The sequence below is a fragment of the Peromyscus maniculatus genome, chromosome 7 (assembly GCF_049852395.1).
Source record: "Peromyscus maniculatus bairdii isolate BWxNUB_F1_BW_parent chromosome 7, HU_Pman_BW_mat_3.1, whole genome shotgun sequence".
NCBI classification, from domain to species: domain Eukaryota; kingdom Metazoa; phylum Chordata; class Mammalia; order Rodentia; family Cricetidae; genus Peromyscus; species Peromyscus maniculatus.
In genome coordinates this window covers 52,708,930-52,727,181 of record NC_134858.1, presented here as the reverse complement: position 1 = coordinate 52,727,181, position 18,252 = coordinate 52,708,930, and the positions used below count along the sequence as shown (strand labels likewise).

Below are 18,252 nucleotides of genomic sequence, written 5' to 3'. Positions count from 1 at the left end.
TTATTTCCTGCTACTGGCTGTCCTGACTGGAATGAGATGGACCTCAAGGTAGTTTTAATTTATATTTGCTTGAGGGCTAAAGATGTTGAACACTTTTTCAAATTCTTCTTTTGAGAACTCTGTATTCAGTTATTAGTCCATTTATTGAATTAATGACTAGATGTCTAATTTTTTTTTTGCTGCCCTTTGTATATTCTAGATGTGAATTCTTTATCTGAGAAAAAAATTCCCAGTCTGTTGGCTGTCTCTTCACTTTGGTGACACAGAAACTTAATTTCATCAGATCCATTTGTCAATTGTAGGACTGTTTCAAGTGATAATGGAATCTTTTTTAGAATGTGTGTGTGTGTGTGTGTGTGTGTGTGTGTGTGTGTGTGTGTTCGTGTGTTGTGTGTGCAGGTACATATGCACAGGTGTGCACAGGCCAGACATCAACCTCTAGTGTCGTTCCTCAGGTTTGTACCTGGTTTTTGAGAGGTTCTGTCGCTGGCTTGGGGCTTGCTGATGAAGCGAGGCTGCCTCTGCCTTCCCAGCTTTGGCACTGCAGGTGGACACACCATCGCCGTTCTTTTTAGGTGGGATGTGGGGATTGAACTTAGGTCCTCACATTTGTACAGTGAGCAATTAATGGTGAGCCCTGGACCTAATCCCATCTTTGCCTGTATCTTGAGGTGTTTTCCCCTAGCAGTTTCATCATCTCAGGATTTGAAGCAAGGTCTTTGGTCCATCTTCAATTATTGTGTGCTGGAGATAAATGTGGATCTAATTTCATTTTTCTCTATGTGTATATCCAGTTTTCCAACATTATTTTTTGGGTATGGCTTTTTCCAGTGTACATTTTTTACACCTTTGTCAAATATTATGAATCTATAACTCTCTTTAGATTTGTTTGGGGGCACTCTATGATGAGTGTTATTTCATTCCACTGGAAATCTGTTTTTCTGTCAATACCATGCTATCTTTGTTAGTATGGCTCTGAAGTATAATTTGAAGTCAAATATTGTGATACCTCTAGTATTATTTATTCTTTCTCCTTTGGCTATCCATGATCTTTTGTGTTTCTAGACTAATTTTAGTATTTTTTTTTTAGTTCTGTGAAAAATGTCATTGGAGTTTTGATGAAATCACATTCACTCAGTAGATTACTTTTGGTGATATAATCAGTTTTCACAATATTAATTCTTGTCCAAGCACATGTCATCTGGTGTCTTCTTCAATTTATTTTTTTTTCCTGTGTCTTGAAGTTTTCCTTGTAAAGATCTTTCACCTCTTTGCTCAGGTGTATTCCTAGGTATATCATGTTTTTGAAGCTGCTGTATATGAGTTATTTCAGCTAATTTTATCATCCGTAATTTCTTATTATCATATGGAAAAAACTAATAATTTTTGCATGCTAATTTTATATCTTGTAACTGTACTAAAAGTATTTATCATACTTAAAATTTTTCTGATGAAATCTGTAAGGCCTTTTCAGTACAGAATTATGTTATTTGCAAAGAGGAATAGCTTGACTTATTTCTTTCCTATTTGCATCTCTTTTATATATTTCTCTTATCTTATTGCTCCAGCTAAGATTTGATTACCATTTTGAATGGAAATTGAGACTGGGCCTCTTTGTTTCATTAAATTTTTCTCCATTTAATATGATTGCTACAGGTTTGTCATGTGCCTTTATTATGTTGGAAAATATTCTGTCTGATCCTAACTTTTTCAGGGTTTTTATTATGAATGCACATTGAACTTTGTCAGATGCCTTGTCTGCATTTGTTGAAATGATTGTTTGATTTTTGTCCTTAAATTTGTTTATATGTTACATTATATTTATTTGTTTCCATATGTTAAACCAATCTTTCATCCCTGAAATAAGACCAACTTGGTCATGTTGTATGATGTTCTTAGTGTGCACTTCAATCTAATTTTCAGGGGGTTTGTTGAAATTTTTATTTTAATTAAAATATAATTGCATTATTTCTCCCCTTCTCTTTCTTCTCTCTAATACAATCTTCTGAGTTCACTTAGTGTTGCTTGTGTGTATAGGATTTCAGGACTTACCACTTGGTATTGGATAACCAATTAAGGGGCTCATCCCTGGGAAAGACTAATTTTCCTTCTCTCAGCAATCATTAGTTGCGTGTAGTTCTTTGTTTAGGCATAGGACCCCATGAGATTTTCATCTTTCATTTAGCATATCTTGGTATTGTCCTTGTTTAGGTCTTGCTTGAGCAGCCATGATTTTGAAGTATGATGGGTGAGTCTTCCTTGTCACTTTTAGGAGATACAATCTCACAGCAGCTTCTCTGATCCCCTGGCTGTTACAGTCCTTCAGCCCCTCCTCTGTGATGTTTCCTGAGCCTTAGATATAGGAGTTGTGTTGAAGATCTATCACCTGAGGCTGAGCATCCTGAGATCAATTGATCTTTGCATTTTGACCACTTACGGTTTTCAGTAATTCTCTCCATATGTTGCAAAGAGAAGGTTTTCTGATGAAGGAACTGTGCTTATGTCCACAGATATGTGGGGAAGTTTTTAAAGGAGTTAGCATTTATGCTGATCGAGTAAAGTGGCAGTCATAGGTTCTTCTCTAAGATCCACGACCTCATCAGCCATTAGTAGTTGGCTAGATATACAGTACAAGGCATGATTTCCCTCCTGTTGAGCAGGTCTTTATTCCAATTGGACAGCTCTTGGTTACTGCCGAGATAGGAGTTTTACTACTGCACCTGTAGGGATATCTTGCCGTACTGGTTATTGTTGTAGTTCATAAGCATCATACCCTCTTGACACTTTGCATAGCACCTTCTGGTGCCATAAAAACTAGACCTCAGGCAGGAAGCTTTCAGATCAAATCTGGTTGGAATCTTCTGAGTTCTGTATCTGAAGTATGTGGTGACTTCAACAATAAGGACTTACCTTCCACATATTCTAGGACACAATATGGGCCACATCAATACCCTATATTGTTTTGAGTGTCTATTGGATTACCCTGACCAAACAACCCAAAAGGAAATTTCTTGTGCCTGGAACTGAGGTTTCTGTTAGTCTGTGACTCTTGTGAGAAGCATTAGCAGCCCAAATGGCATAACTTCATTTAAGATGTGTAAATATAGAAATACACATACACATGGATGAGAATGTTGACATATGTGTTCATCAGGGAAATTAATCTGTAGGCATTTTTTTCTTGTAAGGTCTTCATCCAGTTTTAGTATAATGGTAGTTCTGGCCTCATATAATGAATTTGGCAGTATTTTGTAAGCAGTTTGAGGTGTTAGAGCTTCCTTGACCGTTTAATAGAATTAAGTAGTGGATCCATCTGGCCCTGGGCTTTTCTTTGCAGAGACTTTTAATTACTGCTTCAATCTTGTTGCTTGTTATTAGTCTGTTTAAGTTGTTTAAGTCTTCTGAATTTAATTTTAGTAGGTCAAGTAAGTTTAGAAATTTGTTCATTTCTTTTATTTTCCAGATTTTTTAAAATGTAAGCTTTCAAATTATTCCCAAATGTAACAAATTCCATTTTCAATTATTATTTGATTAAGTTGGGTTTAGCTCTCTCTCTCTCTCTCTCTCTCTCTCTCTCTCTCTCTCTCTCTCTCTCTCTCTCTCTCTGTGTGTGTGTGTGTGTGTGTGTGTGTGTGTGTGTGTACACCATTGTCTCTCTCTGTCTGTCTCTTTCATCAGTCTTACTGATTTTTTAAGAGAAACTCTTTATTTCATTGACACTATATATTATACTGTTTCATTAAATCCTTGGGGTTTGGTTTTGACTTCTTATTTTTCTAGAGCCTTCCGGTACATCATTACATTATTAAGCTGAGGTTTCGCTAATGTTTTTTGTTTAATGGGAGTATTTACAGCTATAAAGTATCTGCTTGAGACTGCCTTGGCTGTAGCCCAGGAGTTCTGATAGGTAATGTTGCCATTTTCATTTGCTTGTAGAAGTTTTGTTTCAGACAGGGTTTCACTATATAGCCTGGAATTTGCTGTGTACACCAGGCTAGCCCAGAATTCACAGAGGTCTGCCTGCCTCTACTTGTGCTGACATTGAAGGTATGTGTCACCATACCCGCAAGTTCTAGAAATATTGTAATTTCCTTCTTGATTTCTTCAGTGATTCACTGTTGATTCTTAAGTGTGCTGTCTCCATATCTTTTGTGGTTTCTAAGGTTTTTCTTGCTGCTAATTTCTAGTTCTACTCTATGGTGGCTTTGGTGAGTTGAAAATTAGTTTTTTGTTTTGTTGTTTGTTTGTTCTGGGTATTTGTTAAGGGTTGCTTTATGGTTTCTCATGTGATCAGTTGTAGAGAAGGTTCCACCTGATTTTTAGAAAACAATGTATATTTTCTATCCATTGAACAGTATGCTCTATAGATATCTGTGATATCCAGTTAATCTGCAGTATAATTTAGCTCTAGGATTTCTTTGCTGACTTCAGTTTGTTAGACCTCTCTGAATATGAGAGCAGGATATTGAAGTATCCTGCTACTATTTTGTCAGGACCTACATTGAAGTGATTCTTAGTGTACTTTAGTTATATTCTTTAATCATCTTTTTTCTATATAAGCTCCTGTAATTCTCACTAAAAGGCTTGGTTTCATAACGCTTTTTTCTGTCCTCTGTTTTTCAGAGGAAACATGTTAAGTAAGAAAATTTTCTGACAAAAGAAAATCATTCATAAGCATATTTGGGTCAAGAAAGTCTGTATCTTAGACCCCCACCAGCACTACAGTGCACTCTTGAGAAATATGCAGTGAGATTTTAACATCCTCTGAGAAGATACTTTGAAAAGCTGGGGCTTTCTGTTTGATGTCAAAAAGTGCTTCGAGTCATTCCCGGTTAAAATTACAGAGAGGGTGCTGGACAGACCACCCAAGCTGGGCTCGAGCAGTGTGCACTCCAAACCAGGTGCTCTTCAAATAAAGATTGTCTTTCAAGTAAGTTCACTGCATACACAAGTTTTTCCTCACCCTGAGAGCTTGGTTCCCTCTCCCTTTCTTCCTCATTAGAACATAGTTTCTTAAACAAGTTATGTGAACGTAAGGCTGTTCAGATGCACATTCTTCTTTACCAGAGAGGTTTTCTTTGTTGAGCCCAGAGGATGCTAAAGAAGGCACACTCCAGACCAGAAGTTATTTGCTTTTTTAATGTGTGTGTTTCCTTATGCCTCAAAATAGTTAACCAAAAATTCAAGACAAGCTGTAAAAATTTGATTGACTAAGACACAAAAATACTAATTAAAAACTAAGGCTATAAAAATACAGACAGCAGAAAAGGCAGCTCGGTTACATTCCTAGAGCCATATCAGCATTCTCATGGGATTTTTAATAGTTTTTGGATCTATAACTTTGCATATTAATTAACCCTACCATTAATTTACATAATAGTACAGAATACAGTATTAGCATAAAGACAGTTGTCAGTTATACAAAGAAACCAGAGAATTCATTCTCCATGTGTGTCATTTCAAATACGTGGAGGACAGTTTATTCACACACCTCAATGGTGATAACTTGAGGCTCCTGTTTCATGCATCACACCAAAATAAATTTAAAATGAACTGTGATAGAGTGAATTATGAAAACCATAAAATTATCACCTAGTGATAACTTTAAAAACATACACATGAATAATTACCTAATTTCATAACTTGAAAGTACTTTTAAACCATAAAAAGAAAACAAGAAACAAGGGAATCAGCCTATATGAGTGGACAAAGAAAATGTGGTACATACACACTATTCATTTTATTAGACCACCAAGAAAAATGAAATATTAAAAATTGCCCAAAATTTGATGGATCTGAATAGTGCTATATTAAGTTAGGTCCAGACTCAGAACAACAAATTTTTGAATATTCTATTTTTATTTGTGGATCCTGGCTTTATATACGAATATGTGTATGTAAGGGTGTAGAAATCTTGAAATTAGAATGCGGACTATGAGAGGAAATACAGTTTTCATGGGGTGTGTAGTGGGTTATGTGTCGCTCCCATGAAAGAAAAACAGCAGGGCACTGACCTCGGTAGAAGAGTACAAGCAGAAGCCAGGGGAGTGCATCAGCAGAACAAGTACGTGTGAAAACACCATAATGAAACACAGTACTTTGTATGCTTTAAAAACAAAAACAAAAAAATTAAAGTAACAGTTTTATTTTGCTCTCAAATTTATGAAGATGTAGCTAGTATTGGCCATAACATGGGGTTAGGGTGGGGAGGCTACTTTATCAGAGTAAAAATTGGTTTAATTTTTTTTTTCTGGAAGTCAGTTTGAATTTGGCAGTATATTTGAAAATTTTAAAAATGTTCATTTCTTTTTGCCCATTTCATCATAACCAGCAATTATGAAAGAAGCAAGCAGGTATTTGCTTCCCAGACTTCATTGTGTCTACATGCAGGCAGGTGATTGAGGCCTTAAGCCAGACTCTTACTCTGGAGTTAATGAAGTAAAGCAGGGGTATCCAAACTCTAGTCTTTAGGAGGTGGAGGTTACTGTTTGTACAGCCCAAAGTCACATTTAGGGTGAGGCATGTCATGCCTGGTCGTGTTTTGGATTTGTTTAGCTTGTTTAGGCCAGTTCGGTAATGTTTGATTTGGGCAGCAGACCTAGAAGCATTTCCCAGATTCTATTATGTATCTAATAGCCTGTCCATTTTTCTGGTTTAAATCAGCTGGAGCTTTTCTCCAGCAGTTCACAACAAAAACTTCTCACTCACAAAAAGCATTATTTATGCTATTGAAAGTTGGACACAATAGTAAGGAGATTGGTTGAACTAAAATTTTATGCCCATAGGACAAAACACTGTTCAGTATTTTTAAAATTATGCAGCATTTTTCAGTTTGTCCTTTATCAGAAATGAATTCACAGAGGACTCAGAAAAGCATTGGGAGACTTCTGAACCTGACCCCAAAACCAGTGATGGCACACAGATGCCCTGGGGTTCTGGTCGGTCTTAGGAAGCCTTTGGGTTCTTGGAGAAGGGTGGTCCCTCGATCTTCCAGTTCCTCTCGAACCAGAAAAAAAATCTTGTTTTCTATTTCGCAGTTTGTACTTTTGAGTAAGTTTCTGCTTCTCTTTTTAAAACTTCAAAGCTAGTATTATAGGGAATACTAAGTGTTACCGAGAAATACTTACAACAGTAGGGAAAGAATGGCATTGCAAATAGTATCTCTTTACAGTGTTTTACCATCTCTTTACATGTCGCCTTTGCAAATATATTGTAATTGTTTTATCATCAACACCTAATTTTACCTTATGGAAAAAAACACTTGCAGTCTTATTCCTATCAGCAAATAACTGTAATCCATTATATAATGAGTCCTACTAATGATTAAGTAGTGCCCTAAGTACTTCATTATCTCATTTAGTTAATAGTATCTTGTTTTTAAGCATGTGAAATAGATGATGAAGTGCTAAATTAGAAACTTCCTAAAGTCTTGAATGATAAACTGGGACTCTGCCCTAGAAGTAACTGGTTCCTGCAGCTCTGCTCTTCACTACTACACTCTACTGTAACCAACTTCCAGAAACCCATCAATTCTGTGCTCTTAACCACTGAGCCATCTCTCCAGCCTGCTGCAGAATTTTTTTTAAGACATAAATTTCTGTTTAATAGGTATCCAGCGGAGCTTGGCAATTTGCATTTCTCAAAGTTCTCAGGTAATGCTGATATTGCTGATTGACAGGTCACAATTCAACAAATGTCCTAGAACAGTGGTTCTCAGCCTGTGGGTCATGAACCCTTTGGGGCTGACTGACCCTTTCATAGGGATCACATACCAGATATCTTGCATATCAGATATTTACATTATGATTCATAACAGTAACAAAATTACAGTTATAAAGTAGCAACAAAAACAATTTTATGGTTGGGGGTCCCCACAACATGAGGAACTGTGTTAAAGGGTCACAGCATTAGGAAGGTTGATACTTCTACTGTCCTAGAAAGTTGGTTGTGAAGGACTAAGTAGAAAATTCAGTCAGACAAGCCAGAATAAATAAACATTGATCACACAGGCAGTTTTAGGCCCAAACTTCAAAACACTCAGAAGAGTCCCATGTCCTCTGAGCTTATTGCTTTAAGTTTCTTTGAGCAATTAATATCATGGCTTTTCTTAAGATTCCCTAGAGAAAAATCTTTGGCTAGTTTTTCTTTGAACTGTTTGGGTCTGTGACCAGGTTGGACCCTCTAGGAAAGAAGTCTTCATCTGCCCAGGACCAGATCCATGTTTATACCTCTTCAAACAGTGTAGAACTCTCTTCTCAGAAACCTGTAGGTCTCGCCTCATGGGATTGAATAGCTCCAGTCTCTCTACACTGCCTTTTTCAGCTGCCTTGTCATGGACCAACTGACCTGGCAACAAGCAAACAGTCTTTTTTTCTGGGTGTTATTTAAAAAACCGAGGTTCCTGGTTGATGTCTGATCTTAAGTGAAATTATCAGAAAGACTGGGAAATTCTATGCATTGTCCGCCCTGTAACTAATAGACATTGGTAAGAACTGTTAGGTACTAAGGAGCACTGCACTTAAATAAAAATAGCTGCCTTTTCTGTCTGACTGATGGGCCTGGGCCTAATGGGTTTTGGCTTGGGTTTGTAGAGCAACTTCCATCTCATGCCTGTTCCTTGTGTACCATTGACTTTATGTATTTTAAATTGTTGGGAGAAGAGTTGCTCAGGTTTTACAAATGGTGTTTTCCTTCCTATTAGGTCTCTCTGCAATGCAATCAATGTTTACAACCTCACCTGCAATAACTGCTCAGAAAACTGCACTGATGTTCTGTTTAGTAACAAGATTACCTTCTTAATGGATCTCCTGATACACCAATTGACGGTATGTAATATTAGTGCCTTGAGTACGAAGCTGTGAAGGTTTGGGAAATAGTCCTGTGACCAAAACTAAGAATTCAGCTTATTTACTGTCCATATGGAAAGGCGGGGGGTGGGGACTGGGAGGTGAAGATGGTTAAGAATGTACAGTAGGAACTGACAGTGAAATCTCTTGAATTATTTGAACATTTTGTATCAAAATCTCCTAAATTCTAATATTTAATGAGTAGGAGGTATGTAGCACTTGTGAAGAACGGCAATTTACAGGTTAAACTTGGCTCTGGAATCAGGTGGACCCAATGCCAAACCTCCAACAGCCACAGGAATAGGTGTTATCAAGAGAAAATTGAGAGAGCTTCAGAGCCTCTCACCAGCATATGTCAAAAGGGCCAATTAAAGGGGGTCTTTTCATGGCCACTTACACTTAAAAGAAAATTTAGGAAATGCCTTTGTCAGAAAGGGCAAACCTACTTATGATGTGAACAAGCAGCTAGTTGTCACCTGAAATTTTACCTTCATTCACAGATGTTAAACGAGGTAAGCTCAGTATAATATCCAAAGGTTTAGGCCTGTCAATGCGGTCTTCAGAGCCCTGGGACCAGAAGTTTCCTGGTGAGGTTTCTGAGCCCCTGAGGTATTGGCACTGCAGGTTTACAACACAAGAGATTTCCCAGGGCCAGCTTGCTTTTACTCTCCTTGGCTCTAATTGCTCTCCTTAAGCTCCACACCTCTGCTCCCCTTCTTCCCTTCCTTCCTCTGCATTCTGTGACCTTAATTTAGGCACAAGAGCATCTACTTCATGAAATCTCAAATCTATTTTCCCAACCCCAGGTTTAAGAATGCTTTTTATGTGATCCCAGACATCACTTCTCATAGACCTGGTTATACTGAAATATAATTTTTTACTTATCTGTTTTCCCACTCATCCTAAAATCCATGATGACAAGTAACTTATTACTATGTCTAATCCTACAGAGGATAGTAGATTTGGTGTAACATTGAATGAATGTATAAATAAATAGATCAGTGCCCTCTGATTACTGGTCACAAATTAAAACTCATAAGGTGACTATGAAGCCTTATATACAGACATACCAGCAAGAATTAGAGAGAGCAACATGGGAAAGCTTGCAGAGATGCAGACTAGCATTGCCGGATGATAACCAGCTATTTGCAGCGAGGCAATGTGTGTGAATCAAAGGCTGAATTGAACATGGTTTATTTACAAAACAAGTTACTAAAATATGGGTAAGACATTTTAGTAAAAACAATTCTTCAAGAATAGACAAAAAGACATTATTTATATTGCCTCATTTAATTTTCAGAATATTCTTAAAAGGTCTTTGTTACCTGTTCCACAAATAAAGAAACCTGAGTCCCTGAGAATCTGACTTTAAGGATACATAGATCAAAATAACAGAGTCAAGAGTTAAATCTAGGTGTAAAATGTAAATTCATGGACCACCTCTATAGTATAACTGACTGACAGTTTTCAACAGGGTAAAGTGAGAACGGTCACTGTACGGGGAGACTAAGGAGGTACAGCCATGAAATGTAATATGAGACTCTGAACAAAAAGAGAGATGAGTGGGGAAACAGATTTAAATAAGTTGATAAAACAGTTCATTTATTGACCCAGTCCTAACCTCTTCCTCTCAGTACTTGTGCTGTGGTTTTGTTGATAGCAGGGGACACTGGGTTAATTATTTTTATAATGGATTTGTTGATCTAAAATTATTTTAAAGTAAGAATGATGAAAAATACTAAATCTCAGTGTTCTCCCTTAGTTGTATACTGTAATTGTTTGGAAGAATTCATTCTGTCAATAATGGAAGAGGAAACATTGCTTTAAATGGAACAGGGAACTGAATAAAATGGCTTTAAAGTATGAAAGAAGGAACAAAGTATTTTACAGTAAAAAAATTTGTCTTAATTCTTTATGCTTTTTTAATTTAATTTTTATTTTATAATTTAATTTAATTTTACATATAAGCCACAGATTCCCCTGTCCTCCCCCAGCTCACCCCCCATTCCCATCTCCTCCAGGGCAAGGACTCCCCTGGGGATTCAGCTCAGCCTGGTACATTCAGTACAGGCAGGTCCAGTCCCCTCCTCCCAGGCTGCGCAAAGTGTCCCTGTATAGACCCCAGGCTCCAAACAGCCAGTTCATGCACTGAGGACAGGACCTGGTCCCACTGCCTGGGTGCCTCCCAAACAGATCAAGCCAATCAACTGTCTCACCCATTCAGAGGGCCTGATCCAGTTGGGGGCTCCTCAGCCTTTGGTTCATAGTTCATATGTTTCCACTAGTTTGGCTCTTTGTCCCTGTGCTTTATCCAACCTCGGTCTCAACAATTCTAGCTCATACAAACCCTCCTCTTTCTCGCCAATTGGATTCCTGGAGCTCCACCTGGGGCCTGGCCATGGATCTCTGCAACCGCTTACCTCAGTCATTGGATAAGCTTTCTAGCACGACAGTTAGGGGGTTTGGCCATCCTATCACCAGAGTAGGTCAGTTCAGCATGTCTCTCGACCATTGCCAGCAGTCTATTGTGGAGGTATCTTTGTGGATTTCTGGGGACCTCTCTAGCACTTTGCTTCTTCCTATTCCCATGTGGTCTTCATTTATCATGGTCTCTTATTCCTTGTTCTCCCTCTCTGTTCTTGATCCAGCTGGGATCTCCCGCTCCCCTAAACTCTCTTTCCCTCGAACCTTGCCCTTCATTACCCCCACTCACGTCCAGGTTGTTCATGTAGATCTCATCCATTTCTCTGTCATTGGGCGATCCCTGTGTCTTTCTTGGGGTCCTGTTTTCTAGGTAGCCTCCCTGGAATTGTGAGTAGCAGTCTAGTCATCTTTGTTTTACATCTAGTATCCTCCTATGAGTGAGTACATACCATGTTTGTCTTTCTGAGTCTGGGTTACCTCACATAGGATGATTTTTTCTAGATCCATAAGGGAAAAAACTTTATTAATAAAAACAGTATGAGACAATGAAACAAAACTATGATCCCAGCCTTCTGGGAAATCCCTGCATAGGGAATAAGATAAATGATGTCTTAGCTTGAGCAGCTATGAGAATACTACAGATGTGTAGCTTTTATACATTGGAGAATTTTTTACTCACAGTTCTAAAAGCTTAGATGTCTACAGTCAAGGTACCAACATAGTCAGGCTCTTGTGTAGATCCTCTTCTATGCTGCAAAGGCCTCATATGGCAGAGGAGCGCTCCTTAGCTGCCTCCTAGGAGGACACTGATCCCATTCCTGAGGGCTCTGCCTGTATAAACTAACGACCTTGCAAACAATTCACATGCATATATCAGCTTTGCAGATTAAAATTCATTTGAATTGGGGGAATCACAAATCACAAATCACTTTGATCTATCATAGAGAAATGTTGAGATGACATCCTTTGCAGAGAGCTGTGGAACTATGAAGGAAGACATTCAGTAATTCTATCTGGTCCATCACTAAGGGCACTTGAGCTGGCTCCTAGCTCCTCATAAGAGCTATCATTTATTCAGTGGCAGCTATCAGCCAAGCTCTGGTTATGTAGCTTGTTTCCCTCGCTTTGTAAGCCCTAGTTTCTTTCAACAGTCCCTTGTTGTGATCCCTCAGAAACACTTTTAAGTTTGCAGTAATTGATTTTGTCACATCATGTGTTTATTCTGCTCTGTTACTTTTCCTCAGTTTGGATCCAGGGACATTTGTTTTGTCAAACATATTTTAGCCCTCCTTCCTTATACTTATTATTTCTGTTCCTTTTAGGCTTGTGATCTTATAGCGGTCAGTTGCCCAGTGCTGTGACTGGTTTTGTAGCAAGAAAGAAAGGTGTGAGTTAGGGATGGATGCTGGTGGTGACTTTTATGTTTCTGGTAATAATTTGTGAATTTGAGTGCATTTCTGTCTTTCTTGGTAAATGGTTTTCATGTACTTATAACTGAAATATGGACCACTAACTTGATAATACCCCTTAAATAAGAGATAAAGAGTAGTCACCAGCACATTGTTCAGAAGCGATGGAAAAATGAAGAAAAGAAGCTAATTGTGACCCAGTAGAATTTATAAGACAATTATTGAGTACTTCAGCCTTCATGGTTCTTGATAAATCCAAATGCTTTAGAAGACATTTTTCTACCCTTCTGGCTGCTTGGAATTTGATCTAGCACACATACATTTCACTTCAGTTACCTTTTTAGTACTGTTCTGATGACAAAGGTACAAAACTTTACACGAGTCCTTATTCTAGAAGCCCGCAGTTGAGAAGAGAGGAAATGACAAGATTTCAGAGACTCTCTGTAAGCAGTTCTATAACCAGAGCCAGGCAGTCCATGAGACCTAGATGAGTGCCCAGCAGCTTGTTATATCTGATGAATGGAAGAGCTATTGTGTCTTGGGGCATTTTGAGAAGGTGAATTTGACTATTCCTGGAATATGAATGAAGTTTCTGAGGTTTTTAATTCTTTAAAAATACAAGTCAACATCTGTAACACTATAAAAGTACATACTTCTTACAATATTAATGCAAAGTTGTATTTTGAGGATATGCTCTATGGAAATTTATTTGGAGCTCTGCAAAAACTAGTTCATAAGACAAGTTTCTCCTAAGAATAGAAGCCAACACTGGTGTAGTATCTTCATTGAAGCACAAAAGGTTTAAAACACATTAAAATGGATTGCTTTCTTCATTCAGTAATTAAGCATCTTCTCTTAAGTGTAGTTCACTCCAGAGCATGGAAATTTTATATGTCTCCTTAAGGAATCTAGGCAAACACATTGGAAGGTAATAAAAAGACCAGTGAAAAAAAGCAAGATGGCAGAATATGAAGCCTGAGACTTCATTCCCCAACAGAGACACTGACTTCATATATTGGCCAGTATACCTTTATGAGAAATCCAGAAACCAGTTAGGAAATTAAAATATACCATACAACCTGACCAAAGAGTCAGACTGAAGCAAATAAAAAGAGCTTTCACTTTACCCATGATTATAGTTTGTCAGGCCACCACAGCTCAGTGCCAAGGAAGAGCGGTTTGCCTCACTGCTTTTCCAGAACAGAGTTATAGACGTGAAGACAGAACTGCTGGCAAGCTGATTTCTGTCTTTCCATACCCAAGTGCTTGGAAAGAACCAGCATGGCCTCATGGGAGTGAGTACTGAATCCGAACAGCCAGAGAGACAGCTAGCTGTAGCACCAAGGAATCATGATGCCTTGGAGGCTGTGAGCAGAAGACACTCGACTCTCAGCTCTTCTGGCAGGGGTTAGAAAGAAGAGTGAAGCCAGTAGTTCAGTGAACTCCCTGATGGAACACACTTGTCATCTCTTGGGGTTCTCAATGGAAGCAAGCCTACTTTGGATGTTGTTGAGAAGCAGAGAGAGCAAGGAAACTTAGTACATTACGACCAGAGAATGTTCAGAGATTATAACTTCCTGCTTTAAAAAGCATCTCCCTTCATCCTGACAGGGTATCCACATGATTCAAGGAGCTTTATGTCCTCCCAGGGAGATTTCAGGGCTCACAGTCTCTGTGTCAGTTTATTCTTGAGAGTCTTTCCAGTTGGAAGCTAGTCTGGGAGAGGAGGCAGTTTGTGAAGTTCACAAGGCTCATCAAAAGTTACAAAAATGCACAAAGAAACAGAAACAGAGCCTAACTAAAGAACCAAATAAATCTATTAACAAGTAAGGAAACAGAAGTACATGGAGTAACAGACAAGAAAAAAAAAATAAAAGCAGCTGTCATACAGATGCTTTATAAACTCTAGAAGACATTGCATGGGGAAATGAGAATATCAACACAGATAAAACATATTTAAAGGAACCAAGCAGATTTAGAAGTGAAGAATATAATAAATGCATGGATAATTTTAGGGTAGTGATCCCACAACAGATTCCAAGCTCCATCAAGCAAAAAAAGAAAAAAAAAGCTACAAATTTAAATCAGGAGCTTAAATAACATTTCTTCAAAGAAGGTATATTAAAAGACAACAGGTATATGAAAAGATTATCTAAATCACTAATCCTCAAGGAAATGCACATCAAAAACACAATGATGCCGGGCAGTGGTGGCGCATGCCTTTAATCCCAGCACCCGGGAGGCAGAGGCAGGCGGATCTCTGTGAGTTCGAGGTCAGCCTGGTCTACAAAGCGAGTTCCAGGAAAGGCGCAAAGCTACACAGAGAAACCCTGTCTCGAAAAAACAAAACAAAACAAAAAAAAAAAACCAAAAAACAAAAAACAAACAAAAAAAAAACCAACAACCCACAATGATGTATTACTTCACACTGTTAAGATGTCCATAAAGCCGGGCGTTGGTGGCGCACGCCTTTAATCCCAGCACCCGGGAGGCAGAGGCAGGCGGATCTCTATGAGTTCGAGGCCAGCCTGGGCTACCAAGTGAGCTCCAGGAAAGGCGCAAAGCTACACAGAGAAACCCTGTCTCAAAAAAAAAAAAAAAAAAAAAAACCAAAAAAAAAAAAAAAAAAAAAAAAAAAAAAAAAAAGATGTCCATAATTGCCTTTTTAAATAAAAAAAGAGCAGTTACTGCTAAGGATATGGCTAAACTAGAAGCCCTGTGCACCACTGGGAATATAAGGTGATACAGCCACTGTGGAAAACAGTACAAATATCCCTAATAAAATGAAGAAAAAAAAATGGAACAGCCATATGATCATAGCTTTTGAGCATTTATCCAAAAGAATTAAAATTGGAATCTTGAATAAATTCTTACCTTGTCATGTCCATTGCATATTCACAAAGCCAAGAGGTAGGAATAACCCACATGCCCATCAGTAGATGAGTAGGTTTTAAAGTAATATATAACAAAGAAAGGAACGTTACTAAGCCTTAAAAAGCTACAACATGAATGAATCCTGACATTGTGGCTAGTGAAATTAATACTTGTGGCCAAATACCTGATAAGCAGGGGAGGATTTGTTTAGGCTTACAGACTGACGGGATGCAGTTTATCACAATAGGGAAGAAGGCATGGGAGCAGGAAGCAAAGAATAGACAGGAAGTGAGATCAGGGCCCACCCTAAATGTTCTTTAACCTTCCAGAACTGTTCTACCAACTGATGGCCCCATGTTCAAACACAACTGCATATCCAGAATATTTCACATTCAAATCATAACACAGACAAACAAAATAAAACACTACATGATTCCAGCTATATGAAGTATCAAAAAATAATCAAACTCTTAGGGGAAAACAATGAAATGTGTTTAAATAGACAGAACATCAGTCATGAGTGAGGAAAATTTCTAGATATGTTTCACAACTATGCATATATAAATTAACAGTATTGTAATAGATACTTAAAGATTTGTAAGGAGACTAATTTGTTATGCATTTTATGCCTTAGATGGAACATTGATGGTGCTACTCAGTACTGTAAACAGTTGACTGACAGGCATTTGATGTTGAGCAGGTCCAACAACTGAGAGGTACAACAGTCTAATGAGCAGGTTGATGTGGAGAAGGGGTCACAGAGCTACCTACATGCAGAGTCATGAACTGAACACTAATTTCCTAAGTGCTTGTCCAAGACTTCTCCTATGAAGTCAGTTGTGTCCTTACTTTATTAAATACACAAATAAAACATCAAAATTTTGTGACTTTGACTTTATATATTTAATATTGTCACTTGAGTAGGATATGGTGAAGAATCATTTAATTAAAAGAGTTATAATTTTTATGGTTCATTGTGGTTTTAAATGCATTAAATATTTATTACCAGTCTTATTTCTGATTCATACTCACCTGTTCTTTTGAAATATTAAGAAAATATGCTGATAAATCATATTATATGTTTTCTGGAGCTGAGGGGGTTGTTAATTGAAAAGTGATGTATAAACCTTAAATAACTGATATGATACTGTTGAACCAAAGAAGTTGTTGGGCTTTTCAGGTGATAGGAAAGCCCTGGATTCAAACAAAGGAAACATAAGTGCAGTCTTAGAACAGGGGATTGTTTTTCACTTAACCATGTGCAGACCCATCCAGGTGCCTGTTGGATTTTCATTATAGCACAAGGCCTGGAGCTCTCTGGTCACCACATTGTTTTCTTTATGCTGAACAACCAGAGCAAGGCTCCATAGTTAATTACAGGGGAGCAGAAATAGCAGTGCTGAAGGGAACTGGACTCTTCCTGATGCCGGCTGCATCTTGTTTCCTTCTTCCTTCACCATGTGGCACTTGCTTGGACAGTCTCCTATAGCTTGCCTTTTCCTTCATCAAAAATACAAGCCTGGTTTATGCTCACCAAGCTGTGTGTCTTATTGAAGAGAATGACAGAAGTAGAGAGAAGACTGTCACAGGGCAATGATGTCAAAAGATAGATGGGAGATTGTGAGGTAGGAGGCTCACCAGAGTTCCATAACCTGTTACTAGTGTGAGTGGGATACAAATTCATCTTTAACATGCTGAAGGAAAAAATCATCATCCTTACTTTACATATCTGCAAAGATTATGCTTAAGAACTAAATGCAAGGGCTGGTAAGAAGGCACCAGAGGTAAAAGTTCTTGGTGTGAAACCTGATCCCTGAATTAAATCCCTGGAGCCTGTATGGTGAAAGAAGGGGACCTCCACATGCATGCTGTGGTATGTGCGACCTACCCAGTACACATACATACAGACATACACACATACATACTCACATACATACATACACACACACGATTGTAATAACTTAAAATAAATGTAAAAGTGAAATTTTATGAATTTATACATTATATTTATGTGTATTTAATACTTTCATATTAAAAATATCCATCACAAGATTCATTGCCAGCAAACTTGTACTACGCTTGTGTTGTAGCTCACTGGTAGTGAGGCCCCAGATTCAATCACCATAGCACATACACACACAAAACTAGACAAGAAAGTGCTTCAGGAAACAAGGAAGATCAATAAAAATGGAAATTCTGTGTACTTAAATTTTTAAAAACATGACTTGAAGCAAAAATTTCAACATTGTCTTATAGGGTTATATAACACTTGTCATTAGTGCTGCATATGATAGTGTGCATATCATCCTACATAGTATAAAGATTCAGGAACCAAAAGTAAACCTATGAAGTTACAGTCTTTCTACATTTTATTTCTTTTTTTTTCTTTTCATAAGAATTTTTATTGTTTGTTATGGGTGCTTCACCTGAATGTATGTCTGTGTGCTGTATATATGCAGTGCCTGCAGAGGCCAACAGAGGGCATTGAATCCCCTGGGAGTGAAGTTACAGATGGTTGTGGGCTACCATGTGGGTTCTGGGAATTGAACCCATGTCCTCTGGAAGAGCAGCCAGTGCTTAACATCTCTCCAGACCATTTTTCCACATTTGACACAAAGTTGCACAGTATCAATTTAGAATGTATAGTGAAAGTTAAGAGTGTATATAGTAATAACCTTTAGAGCAGCCACAAGCAAAAT

General features: G+C 38.0%; 1 protein-coding gene across 3 annotated transcripts in view; it reads left to right on the top strand.

Annotated features, from left to right (window-relative positions):
- The window catches only part of Scaper (S-phase cyclin A associated protein in the ER), a 369,576-nt gene that overhangs the window by 276,632 nt on the left and 74,692 nt on the right, over positions 1-18,252 (top strand). For all 3 annotated transcript variants that reach the window (XM_016004546.3, XM_006971561.4, XM_076576323.1), the window contains exon 25: positions 8,702-8,825. In XM_016004546.3, the coding sequence (XP_015860032.1) occupies positions 8,702-8,825 (124 nt within the window). The remainder of the gene's footprint in view (positions 1-8,701; positions 8,826-18,252) is intronic.